We start from the raw sequence: 13,970 nt of genomic DNA on the forward strand, positions 1-13,970 counted from the left end.
CCTGATGATGAGGGTGGACACTGTCCTCCCACTCCATCGAGAGCATCAGCAAACAGCAGAATGAGAATTCAGTTTCCAGGGAGGAAACCTGCTATTTCAACAGTACAGAAACAGACCAGTCCACAAATGAGTCCCCAGACCCTCTGGGTCCTCACAACCGACCTGGTTACTTCTAGCCCATCCAGTGCTTGACAAAACACTCAGTTATATGCACTTCTGACCCCCAACGAGCCACTCCAACACCTCGTGAGCTACGACTGATGACGTGGGAAAAAAGCCCAACACCACCAGCAGGAGAAAATTGGCAGTAACAACCCTCCCCCACCAGAAAAAAAAAAAAAAAAAAAAAAAAAAAAAAGAAAGAAGAAGAAGTAAAAGAAAGAAAAAGAGCTGAGAGTAAATTCCAACTAGCCTCAGTCAGTTTCTAGGAGTACCAGTGGAAGTAAACCCTTAAACCGCGTCTGTAGTTTGGTAAGGCACTACGAGGGAATGATGTAAAACTAAGACTGTGACAGTTGTGATGGCTGTGCCGAGGAACACATCACAGAGAGAAGGCAGCATCTGCACTCACACACACACACACACACCTGGACAATCACATTGTTACATGCCTATGTTATATCACTTTTCTTTGTGCAATCACATTGAGGAATAGTCTATTGGTATCGTTGAAGTTCAACACAAAAGAGTAAAAAGGGGTATGACCTGTATAGTGCTACATTCTACCGGGGCTGGGGGCAGGGGGTTGGGGCAGCTAAAATGTCTCCTCCTATACTAAAATGAGTAGGGATTGAAAAGGAACACTTCCAAAACAAAACAAAACAAAAACCTAAAAAAAAATGCAACTGAAATCCAACATACATTATTAGAGATCTTGTTTAGGAATAGCATTTCTCAGGGATTTATCCAGTGTGTTCAAGAAGAGGGAGAAACACCCCCATTGCTTCTGCTCTCAACCAGTGCTGCATGGCCTGTTTTGCCCAGGTGTGTTTAAGTGTAGCAGTGTTAGGCCCAAATTTAAAGCACTGGGACAACATTTTGTCCTCCACCCTCAGCCTCCCTTACCCACTTTCTTTTTCTGTTAAAACCCCCCCAAACCTATCTATACTCTGGGATACAGATACTGCTGCATAAACCCTTTGAAATGCTGGATAAATCCCTAATCCATATACCTACAGGATTAAAAACCTAATGGATTTCATTTTAGGTGTTCTGGACAACAAATTTCTAAATGTAGCTCACTATTGAATGAAAATAACCTTTAAAAGTCTGTTGGTGAAGTTCTTCAAAAGACAGGACCCGCTGGAGGGTCCTTCTCCTTCTCTCTTTCTCTCTAGTTTGGTGCAGAATGGTTGGGTTTTTTTGTGGTTTATTTTTTTTTTCCTGTTCTTTTTTTCCATTTTCTTTTTTTTTTTTAAATAAAAATTGTAGAATTGGTTTTCCCCCTTCTTTCCTCTTTTTCTTTTCTTCCTAAAGTCTCCTTCGTTCAAGTTTCACACGAGCCTCCCATTGCATTGTTAGTTTGTCATGTTCTTCAATACAAAAGCGGCTGCCTCACTCCCCCCGGGCTGGGTGCGTCTCTCGCTCTTTATTCCAGTGTTTAGATGTAAGGGTACTGGTTGACCTTGGTGGGGCTCAGTGGGTATCCAGTGTAGACTGTGGAGGCTGGAGAAGCACTGATATAGGTCTGATGGGCAAACTGAGCCTGGTACTGACTCGGGTGGATGGTGGGCGAGGGCAGGACGCGCGGGCCCATGCTGACGGGGACCTGGTGGACGATGCTGGCGGGGTAGGGGGTGTGCTGCACCGCGTGCCGGGCGGAGCCTTGAGAGGCCACCAGGTGTGCGACGGTGCCCGTGGAGCCCAGGGCGGCGGGGGTGGTGTATGTGTACAGGTGGGGCTGGGTGGGCAGGTGGGCAGCGGCAGCCGCGGCCAGGTGGGGATGAACCGTGCCATGGCTGGGGCTATTGTGCGGGAAAGAGTACGGGGCCTGAGCTATCGTTGGAGTGATGTAGGCTTGCTGTCTCCGGTGACTCCCTGTGCGGTCAGTCGAGATGTGCTGCTGGCCCTGGATAAAGACAGCAACAGTGATAGGTGGTTACAAGATGAGAGATGGCTCTTTACCTCCTCAGTAGTGTCTGGGAGCCTCCCTGCAACACCAGGACAACCTCAGAAAAGTCTCCTGAGCTCCTCCTGACACCCTCAGCATTGCCTGAAAACGACTGACAGCAGCGGGTCCCTCGCAAGCCCAGGAAAACCCTGCAGTTTCATACATTGACCAAAATGACCCCCAGAAGGTAAGCAAGTCCCCCACAGTTTGAGCTACAACCTGCTGACACAGCTACCAAAAGACACAACCTTGGACGCCCAGCTTCCAAGAACATCTTCCTCAAGTCCAGTTGCTCAGACAACAAGTGTTTTTTGTTGGTGAACTCTCTGATGACAAATTGTGGTGTCCAGATAGCTCAGGGGAATGAGATTGACTAACTATGCCTGGAACAGGCTATTTATTTTTGTTCAGTTTGGATATTTGCAGTTAATGATTTCCTTGGTTAGTAAAAAAAACCACGTTATTTTTAAGGAGAAAACTCTCAGCTTGATTAGATCCTGCAGGTGCCTGGTGCCTTCATTGTCCTTAGCTAAAATTACTTGAGCACAGGAAACTCCTAGCAGTGGGAAGAGACCAATGTACTTTTTTTTTCCAGGGATTTTTTAAGTTGTTTCCTTGCATTGCACAAAAATTTAGGGAGTTTTCCCAGTCATTTGTAGTGAGAGTATTAAATTACCAATAAAGCGGGAATTAGAAGACAAGAAGGAAAATGCTCCATGCTATTTCCTTCTACTCTTCCAAACCTTTTCATCCTTTTTGTAAGCACACTCTGTGCTGCTACTGTGGAAATATGGTAGCCACACTCCTCCCCAACTCTTGCAAAGAGCATCTTGCCCACTTCTTCCATTTTCACACACTTTTATTTAAAATTTGTTCACATTTTAAAATTTCCTCTGCATGTTGAAGAACAGACATTCTTCTCCAAAATAAACAAGTTATTTTTCTTTTTAAAAAACAGTTCTGCTAATACCCAGCTCTGGATGCATACCAGCACCGTCCCCTGAGCATTCCAGACCTTCTCCTCTGGTAACACTGGTAAATGAGCTGTAACTTTCCTACTCTTCTCAACTCACCTCAGGGAAGAGAGAGGCCCGAGGTGCAGGATGTACAAAGGGCATTATTTCCTGCAGCTCCTGAGAAGATCCCTGAGAGTTCTGATCACAGACTGGGAAATGGCTCAAGAACTACATGCTGCCAAGAAATGGGATTTGTCCAGATCTCAGCCCAGCTTTATCACAGGATGGATCAAACTCATTACATGAGGTCACCTATATAAATAGAGGCTCTGGTTTGCCTTGTCCCACCTGATGGGGACTTGTCTCCCAGTCCCACAGCCAGGCTTATGCACTCTCATCACTCAGAAGATATTCTCCCCATGGTTACTTACAGCTAAGGAGAATTCAGTCCTTCCTACAGGCTCCTGCTCCACTCCTTTGTGGCTGAGTCACTGCATTTCCTCTCTCATGTTATTCCCACTCACTCTATTAGACCATCAGGCTTCAGAACACACAGGAAGAGTACCCCCAGCCCACTCAGGGGTGTGATCTGCACTACCTCTGCTGCCTGAGCTGGAAGATCAAGGTCTGCAGTCAAGTAGAAACAAGCTGATCAAACTCAACACAGGGTCCAACTGTCACTTGACTGGAACAGGACACCCCATGATGGAGCAGTGGTAGGTAATAGCTGGATGATGCACCAAAATCAGTCTTGGTTGACTTACCTGACTTAGATTTAGAGGCTGCTGCTGCTGGAAATGTGCTCCTGGTCGCTGCTGCCTATAGGCAACGGCTCCAGACGAGCTCCCTGAAGAGTGACCGCTGGTGGAGGTCACGGTGCTGGAGGACTTGGACTTGTAGGAGGATGAGTGGTGACTGGTGGTGACTGTGCCAGGAAAGGAAACACATTTGTAGCTTACATGACATTGTTTAATTGCTCACCCTACCTTTTCCTCACTGAGTCTCCTCCAGAGTGGCTTTTGGGAGGAGACATACAACAGAAGCAGGTTAAGAAAACTGTTTCTCTCAATTAACAGAATACCTTAGTAGGGCTTGATATACACAACAGGCCTGTTCTCCTAGAATCAGACAAACAGACCTGATTAACTGGACCCAAAGCAGGCCTGGAGCAGGCTTTATAGATCCTTCAGAACCATGAGACAATGTTCTGCCAGCAGAACTGTACAACGCAGGTACAAATCCCAAGGAGAGGAAGGAAAGTATGGTGTGCACAGCTTAAAAAAGCACTGGCTTGCCTAACGTCAGGTGAGTGGGAAGGGAGGGAGAAGGAGCTGGTGGGGAGCTCGCCCTTCCAGCCTTTGTGTTCACCAGCAGTGCATCCAAAGCAAGGACTGCCAAGTAGCTCAAAGCCAACAGCTTCGGGCCAGACTTCCACCATAAAGCCCTTTTCAACACATCACACTATCTAGCATTGCAGAGGTTCTGGATGAGCAAACCTCATCAGTCCACGGTGAACATCCTGGGGAAATGTTCTTCCCAGAAACGTCAACAAGTTTGGATGAAAATTCACATTTTCAATCTCTTACCCGTTTTAATGAAAGCCTACAGAAAGGCAAGGCAGCAAAGGTTCACACTTGCATTTGGGTGCCTTTCATGTCAAAGGTTGAGCTAAAGGCTGCATTCTGTTCTTGGATTCGTACAGAACTAACTGGGACCAACACTTGACCCACGACTCCTGAGTGAACCAGGGCACATAAATAATGCAATATGGCTACCAAGAACAGATGTGTCACTTGAGAGAAGTGCAGGAGCACAGTTTCTTTGGAAAACAAACCAACCAAACAAACAAAATGAAACTGAACAATGAGATTCTTCCAAGATAAATCATTTATTTCTTACTAATTTTCTTGACGGAAGAGGTGCAATTTACCTGGTGCCAGGCTATCGCACTCTACCAACACCTCACTGGCCTGGGTTTTCAGTGGTGGCACGATGATCGTTCGGGGGTTCCCACTGCAGTGAGTCTCTGGAACCCCTTTGGTGTCGTAGCTGTTCCCATTATTCTGCCCTGTGCGATGCTGCACGGCGTAAGGGCTGTTGTTGCTGGAGGAATCGGAGTAGGGGGAGTCATGCACAGTGACACAGCTGATGACATTCTTCCTTTGCTTGGACAAGGTGCTGCAACACAAGCAGACAAGTGGAAAGAGTGAACTGGCAATGATCGACTCAACACCACTAGAAGGCTCTGCCCATGGCAGACGAGCTCTGTAAGGACAAAGCACAGCCTTGAGTCCTCTGCTGGAGAGAGGCTGCTTTAGCCAAATCCCGGGCTTCAAAACTCCCTCGTTACTATTCCAGGAAAGCCTTCATGGAGGTCAAGGAGTGAGTAAGATGTTGTGGATAGATCTTATATTCACACTGCTTAGAATAGCACTGAACCAGACTGCCAGATTTATTTTCAGACTGCTTTTTATGTATGTGTGCAGTAGAAGCCCAGCAGTTATACTATGCTTTGTTGCAAGTCTCACCACCCACACAAAAACGTGGCGGTTTCTCCCAGCCTTTCAGCAATGATTTAATAATAGATGCTATGACTTTTCATGCTTAAATTCCATGAGTCTACAAAACACACACCATTCTATTTACTAAGATAGTACAATAGACACATATTCTCAATAAGCATTTGAAAATGAGAAAGAAATGAACAAAGTATGCAAAGCTTTTGATTTTCTTCCATTTCTCTGAACAGGTTCTGGGTCTCCTGACTCTAGTGTGGATTATCAAGGTCCTGCTGCAACTAATCTATCTATGACATCAAAAAAGTGATTAAAAAGGCACATCAACACTTCCAAGATTAGTGCTGGAAGTTCATTAGACTAGACTGCATGAGTACGATTGGGATTTGCTCAGGCTATTGTGTCTAATTATTCCTCATGGTTTCTCCTTCCTGTTATGAGCTTGTTTAGGGAGAAAAAGAGAGAGTGAGAAAGAGGAGGGAGGAAGGGGGATGGTGAAGATTTGCTTAAATGGCTCACATCCTTGACAGTGCACAGACCTTGACTACAGAAAATAGCTGTTATGTTTCACTGATTGCATTATGTTGTTATGGCAACTGAAGTTTTTAAAATGATGAAAAGAAATGGATAGCACATAAAAAGCTAAGTAATTAGGCTTAATGGTGGAAACAGCCCCAACAGGAACAGAAATGCCATGGAGAAAAAGGAATCTTAACTTCATGAGTGTGCACTTTAAACAGAGAGAGATCTCTTTCCCATGGAGCGTCCTCTCCATTTTCCCAGTCTGGCTAGTCCAGGCCAGGGAACAGCTGATTAATCTGGTCTTGGTCTGTGATGGAGCTGTTTGTTCCCTGGTCTCAGCATTTCTTCCTTCCCAAAAGAAGGTGGAGCAGACACCGAGAACAGTTTCCTTCCAAGGACATTGTTTGCCTTGTTTATTTTTCACAGTCCTAAAGGAGCACTGGTGGGTTCCCTTCAACTTGCCCATCCCCAAAGTCTCTCTGTCAGCATTCACAGCTTGCAACTCCCCCTTCCCTGTATCCCAAGTCTCAGGGTTGAAAATCTATTTTCTTTTCCCTTTAAAGAACACCTTGGGTTGCTGCATTCTCAAACAAGTTCTCATCACACAGATGTTCCCTGGGCTATCATCACAGGGTCCTGGTGTGCCCCGAGGAGGACAAAAGACCACGTTGTTCTACTCATAGTGAAAAACATGTTTTGAGAGGCCCCTGCCATCCTAAAAGATTGCAACTTGAAACAGGGCAGACGACAGAGAAGGAGAGGGAGCTACTGTACAGCAGTTGGAAAAGAAATCCTTCCAGGGGCAGGGATGGATTGACAAGGAAAATGTACAACAGCAAACCCTCTGGCTTTGCTGGCTTTTTTATTCTGGCTTTTCACAAGGAGCTGGAGAGCGCTGGATTAGAAATGGAAAGAGCAGCAGTGCATCTTAGATGGACAATGACTGTGTGTGAAGAAAGATGTAGCAGTTTGGATATGCTGCTATGAAAGAAGAATATTAAGCCAATAAAAATGACTAATATTGCATCAATATTCCTCTCTCCATCAACAGAAAGGTCTGTAATCACACATTTATGAGTATCCACGCTGCTTGCCCTTTGCAGCTACCCTTGGCTGCCAGTTGGGAAGAGAGATATATTCTTTATCTCTGACAGTTATTACATTTTATAAAGAAAAATCAAGTCACTAAAGAGTTTTCTGACAACTGATAAGGTCTAACTGTTCTTTTACAGTCCCTTCCTGATCTAAGTGGCTGAGCTGCTGAACTGGAAATGCTTGCTCTCAGCTGACAATTGACATGAGAAGGTTGAGCCATAGAACTGGAAGGGTAATTTTCTGTGTAATCTGTGCTATTTATTGTTTTAGTATGGGCATATTTTTCACCAGTTTGATTGAGGGCTTGTCAAAGCAGGGACCATGGGATCTTTCTCCTTCAAAGTGTTAAAGCTCCTTGGTTACAATAAAAAATTCAAGTATAGCTGTTTGATTAAATAAGTCAGTGACTCCAAACCCAAACCTTTCCAGAGAAAGGGACCATATGAACTCATTTAATGGATGGGAATCTGAAAAGGATCAGAGCTATGGTCCTGCCAGGCCTTATGCAAGTGCTCAGCACTGCTAATATGTGTCATTTCCCAAAGTCAACTGGACTATTCCTGTAACAGAGCTAAAGCCCATGGGTAAATATTTGCAGGATTAGGGCCCAAGTGATCAGCCTCTCAATTCAGCAGGCTGCATCATTTCAAACACACGAGGAGTCCCACTGAAAGCAGCTGGATTTCTGTCTCTAGGAAAGGTAACAACTGTGGTGAATGTTACAGCAGGCAGAGAAGTCCTCAGTCTGGGCTAATCACACATGCCCAGAGCTCAGCACCTGCTGTACCACAGCCTGCCTCAGAGATTAAGGGTGGGAATTTCAAAAACATCAAAGGCCCAACTCATGCTGAAAATCGCTTGATTCACAGGCTTAAAAATACACTTTAATCCAAAATGGAGGGTTTTGAAAATTCAGGCCAGCAGTTAGCATTCCCCCTGCTCAAAGTCTTCTTGGTAGCCAGCAGCTTTCCCCCTTCCAGCTCCTGCTCAGCTGCTCCTCCCACCTTGCAGTAACCCAGGAGTTATCTGTGTGAGGCCCAGGCTGATGGATCGCCTTCCCTGCTCACAAACTATCAGGACTGAGAGCTTTTACCTGTTGACACAGCACTTGCCTACTCAATAAGCTTACTGTATTCCTATAACTCAGCCACAGCTTTTGGGGATGTTTGTGCTTACACAGAAAAATACTATTGAAAGTCTTGCCCCCTTCCTATTAAGCTCTCTCCAAGCCTGGTAATTGCTTTCCCTCCTGCATGCACAGAAGCAGCAGCAAATATGATTTAGTGGTTTGGAGAGTTGGTCTGTGGTCCTGGGCAGCTCATGTGCCTGCTGCATTGTGTGGAAAGGTGTATTTCAATTCTCCAGAGGAGGGAGGGGGGAAGACTGGTGAAGTGGCAGCAAATCCATCCACACAGAATGAAAAGCACTGAGCCACGTAGGGTTTTTAACCCTTACTGCCAGGGTTTGTGTCCCTCCTTTTTGGGGGCACACAGATAAAATAAGCATTGCTTTGTATGTTTATTATTAGTTTGTGAGTAGTATCCCATTCCCACCTGGTCCTAAAGAGCTTGTTCTCAAACTTGGACCCAAACCAGTTCATGTCTGTCCAACGTGCAGACACAGAGCACAACCATGCCTTTTAAGCAGAAGCAGGTCTTGGAGATGGCTCTCTAACATATACCACCCTCAGGATTGCCCAGCAGAGATGAATGAGGATCCCGATTCTCTCTAGCAATGAGAAGTCTGATAGAGGAAAAGGAAGGAAGACAGTCCATGCACAGGCACTTTTCAAGAAACTAAGGTGGTCACCTGAGATACTGTTAGTGGAAAGGTGCTGAAGACAGATGTTGAGAACAAGAAGTGAGCAGAAATTAAGGAAAGGAAGATGCTGAATTAGGTGCTAAAAAAATGCTGAATCCACCTCAAACAGCCAAAGAGAGACAACAACTCCTGAGATGATTTTTACTTGCTGAAGGCCCAGCCCAAAAGCTTGGTATGCAGCAGCATCATAGGAACAGGATCTTTTTTTCCCCTAAATACCTTGAGTTATAGCAGAATCACAGAAAAACCAAATGGTGTCTAGTGGGAGCAATTCCTTAGCACGTGGTTCACTCCAAGAGCTACAAACCTTTCAGTGCTGCTGACACTGTAGCAACAGAGTCTTTTAGCTCTCAAGGTCACCAGCCATAGCACAACTGTACCTTTGAACGTTAGCTTTACCTCACATCACAAAATCTCTGTTCTAGGTCTCTGAAAACTTAATGACATGCAACCCTTCTAGTTTGCTGCTTCAGAATAATGTACCTATTCTAGGAAAGCATGGAGTCAGCCAACAAAAACTCACACCACAACTGCAATCAGTCTCCTCATGTTGAAATCTTATGCCATGCATAGCTCAGTGTTGGGAACATGCACCCTCTCTTCAGCTCAACCTCCATCCTGACCTGTTAATCTGCTCTCACCTTCTTTGTGAATTTGTGATGGTAAGAAATATTTATCAAGTACTACACTGAGGCCATTTTATTAGGCTATACAGCATGTGTTGTTGCTATTTAAGTCATATAAACTGAATTGCTGAGCAGGTTGTAAAGGTCCTGCTGCTGAAGGTCTGCTGACAGAGCTACTGTCTATTTCTGTAATTTTAAGTATTAGCTGTATGTCAGTGTCTTCTGGAGATGGAAGGCAGCAATCTTTTAACTAAATGACTGTGGTTAGTCAGTGTATTGCTATGCAGAGTCAGTGCATTACTATGCACAGCAGAACACAGCCACAATAGGCTAGACGTCAAAAAAGAATTTAAAATGATGTTTTGCCCCTCACACATGCGAATCAGCAAGTTGACAAAAACACCTGGTTTGTGCCTACCAGCAATTTCTGTGTGTAAGTCTTCTGAACTGGGCTCCACCACCACTGCACTATGACATGAACAAGGTGAATAAAAACTTGCTTACGCTCTGTTACAGAGGTGAGACTCACACAGAAACTACAGAGCTTCCCATCTTAAGAGGGAGGGGAATACCCCATAAGCCCACAAGGATTTTGTGCCAGTGAAGATGGTCAATGAGGCAGTTCCTCAGTACGCCAACACAACAGCAGCACTCAGTCTGCCTTGTGCAGAAATACAGTGATTACTGTCAGGATCCCATTAAAAACCAAGCTGGAGTGATGTTACCTATGACACCAGCACAGGCAGTGGGGGACTGAGGGGCTCTCCTGCCTCTTTGGAAGCATCCCCAAAACCACCCATCTGAAGGCCATCATTGTATTGTTTCAAGGAGAGTCATGTTTTCCTTGGCTCCTGCACTAATTGCTTGGAAGGGAGGTCAGCTGGGCATGTCACAACAGCCATGTACACTCCCCTTCTTTCCACCCCTTCCTCCTGCCATGCTCTGCAATGCATGGATGCAGAAATATCCCTCATTGGACCACCAGTGCAGCCCAGTGCATCCCTCCCCAGGACCTTGTGTGCTCTCCCTCCCTGCCACAGTTCCAAAGTGCCTTTGTGCCTCTCTGTTCCATGTCTCATCTCCCGCCTTCTCTCTACTTCTAAGCTTTAGAAATATTTAATCAAGGGAGGATTTACATTTAAACCAGTGCAGCAGGTGAAGCTGCATGCTGGGGAGCAGTTAACCCCTACTATGTGCAACTTGCTGAGTGTGAGCTCCGACAACTGCGACTGCACTTGCACTATCAGTCAGCTGCCCTGTCCACTAGACTTTCTTGCAAGAGCAAGTAGAGAAACTAAAAAGGAGTAAATTTTAAAAACAAATATCAACCTGCTTCCTGTCTCACTCTCTTCACAGTGCTTTACAAGTAATGGTTAGACCTAATATCTTCCATTCAGAATAAATAACATTTGAAGTTATTATCTTACATCACAGCACTGGAAGTCTCTTTGCCCTATGAAATCTCTCTGTAAAGTATTCTGAGCTAAGTGTACCATCTTATTAAATAAACAGGGTGACAAAACTGTTTCCTGTTATTATAATGCTCTTTGTAAGCTATTATTCCCCTGCTGTTCTATAGGACAAAATATCACATGCAAAACTTTGTGAGCAGAAGAAACCAGGTAAAAACAGTTCCATGTGGTAAAACTGCTCCCTTTTTATTTTGACCATTTCAATTTAATTTTCCTATTATTTCCTTACATTTTGAAGGAAAAAACCCCTTCATTAAACCAGAAAGGAGAAGTCTGCTACTTAATTAGTTAATTTCCGGGCACTTTCTTCCGTTAAACAAAGGTCAAAACTTTTTGTAGTTTTGAAGTTCTTCCAGATTTCACTTCGTTGAAAAAAAACTCAATGTAGCCAGCAAGAATGCCTTGTTTTTGATGAAATGACTTTTCTAATCAGGAATTTGCCCCCTGAAAATCTCTGGCCATCTCTGTGAGGATGGGCCCTGCTGAACTGCAGCTGAGGTTCCTCCTCGGTGACTGTGCCTTAGGCACAGGGCTGGGGCCCAGTAGATGGCCCCCTTGGACAAGGCTCCACTGAGCAGGTCCTCCAGAGCTCATCTCACGCCTCCTCCCCTGCACCTCTACCCAACAGGAGCCCAACATTTTGAGATGACTATCGATTTTATAAAGATTACACTAAGCTACACTCACCAACAGTGCAAAATAAAAAACGTGCTGTCCTGCCTTCCTGATCAGCTGCTATTTCATAAACACATAATACTTCCTACCCTTCAGCAGGAAAAGGAAAATCCTACCCACATCACCATTTTTCAGATTTTTCTTTCACCAATAAAAAATGTGCATTCCCTGTATGAGAAAAGCTCTCTCTGCTTCTGTGGTATTACAGAAAGGCTTTTCTGTCTGAGTAAATCCAAGCTGTAGAGCTCCTTTACTGCATCAGCAGTATCATATTTTAGCAACATTACCAGTACTTTTTTAAACTGAGGCTGACAAACTCTTAAATTGTCAAAGGATCTGTTACTTCTCACAAACAATCTCTCTACACTAAGGAATCAATAAAATAAACGTTTTTAGTCTCATGGGTCAAAGGGCAATTTCTAGCCCCAGAAGAAGTAAAAGAAAGAGGTGCTGTAGCAAATTGAGGAGCTGATTCATTGACAGGGAATGTAATGCAAAGTTACCACTGCTATCAATAAGATGTGATCAGGCAACTACCTTTGATCTGTCAAATGGCATTTGATTTCTACATTCTAACCTAGAAAAAGCTAATGTTTCTAGGATGTGAAAAATAGCACGTTTCAAGGGATTCCTTGAAATTTTCACCCCCACACCACAGCTATTACCCAATATGGTAATATTTGCATATATGAGCCAGACAATGCATTCTTTGCATGGTTTCATTTTCTACTCAGATCCTGAACCTTTGGGCCCTGATTACATTAAGCACATACTTCACTGTCACTCCCATTTTTCTTGGAGCCAAAAAAATAGGCAAGAAAACTTAAGAGGCATTTTCCTGAATGAGACAAACTTTCAATGAGAAAGACTTCAACTTCAGCAGGGACAAAGTTCATTGGCATTAAATGCTGATACAGCCTCCTTGACTGGAAGTTACACTCTCACTCCAGCTGAGAACCTGGTCTTACATCTACCCATGTCAAAAGTTACCAAGCAAATTGATTTTGCTCTCCTGGAGACTTTAACGAAAAAATTCTCATTCTGGCCAGGCTGTTTTCCACCTGTGTCTCTACCTCTGATTTTCCATTTGCTCTGGTTACATCTGCGCAGAAAATTTAACTCACTCATGTCCATGCAAAATCTCTCTATATGGCTCACAAATTAAATCTATTTTAATTTCTTAATTTCTATTTAATTTTTTAATTTCTAAATTTCTTTCTGGAATGCTGGCACCCTGGCACTCTACATATATGCTATATGGATACAAAAAGTAGCCAGGGATCTGATCCCAGGCAGGAATGTGTCCGGAATATGCTTTAGTCATATCAAAGCCAGTTTGTTTATGTATGTCTGGCTCCCAGAACAACTTCCCAAGCCCTTCAGCAGACTCAAATCTTTTAATACCTCAAATTTCCAACTCAAATTTCCATACATGTTCCTGAACTTTGTTCTGTCTCTTTCTAGAGAGGTGCTGACTAAAGGAACTAGTCAGATGGCAGCAAAGTTGAAGCAGAGAAGACAACCATTGGCTGAAGTGGCTGCAGTATCCCAGCTCTTTTCTTCACCCCCCCTCTGGACCAATCTGGACCAAAGAATGACATCCAGATGGTAAGTTTAAGGATTTGCACATAATGTCTCAAAGTCTGGAATCAGCACTACGGGTAAACATGCTTTAAAAGAGCTCCCATGACCCTTGAGTTTTCAGCATCTCTTTTGCCTTGCCCTTCCTTTCCCAGAAGAGCCCTGGAAGTAGGGGCTCCTTATTTATAGTCCCCTTGACTTTCACACTGGTCTTCATGCAACTCTTTTTGGAAACATGCTTTCTTCCCCCATCTAAGCAAGGAATGTTGCAGCAATTTTTAATTTTTAAAAAATTTTTTATTTTTAAAGTGAAATATGTTACACTGTCCTGTGAACCACTGCATTCATGGCAAGGCTGACTTTGAGAGGTACTGAGCCCTTGCTGCCCAGTGGCATTCACTAGCACAGAGAGAGGAATGGGAAGTAGTGGTAGCTATTGGGAAGCATGTTGAGATTCCAGCCTGAATCATATGGCTTTTCTTTACAGATTTTTAGCTCCTAGAGGCCAAATGTGTCACATCTGCTCTGTGCACATTTGCAGGCTTCACTTATCACCACACTGCAAAGACGCAGAGATACAGAGGGGTATCCCTGGT

General features: G+C 44.2%; 1 protein-coding gene across 2 annotated transcripts in view; it reads right to left on the bottom strand.

Annotated features, from left to right (window-relative positions):
* Positions 1-1,387: 1,387 nt before the first annotated feature.
* The window catches only part of HIPK2 (homeodomain interacting protein kinase 2), a 125,839-nt gene continuing 113,256 nt past the window's right edge, over positions 1,388-13,970 (bottom strand). For both annotated transcript variants that reach the window (XM_041398833.1, XM_041398832.1), the window contains exons 13-15: positions 4,997-5,244; positions 3,831-3,991; positions 1,388-2,068 (exon numbers count right to left, since the gene is read on the bottom strand). In XM_041398833.1, the coding sequence (XP_041254767.1) occupies positions 1,601-2,068; positions 3,831-3,991; positions 4,997-5,244 (877 nt within the window). In that variant the 3' untranslated portion in view covers positions 1,388-1,600. The remainder of the gene's footprint in view (positions 2,069-3,830; positions 3,992-4,996; positions 5,245-13,970) is intronic.

Source organism: Onychostruthus taczanowskii, unplaced genomic scaffold (genome assembly GCF_017590055.1).
Source record: "Onychostruthus taczanowskii isolate IOZ18803 unplaced genomic scaffold, ASM1759005v1 scaffold15, whole genome shotgun sequence".
NCBI lineage: Eukaryota > Metazoa > Chordata > Aves > Passeriformes > Passeridae > Onychostruthus > Onychostruthus taczanowskii.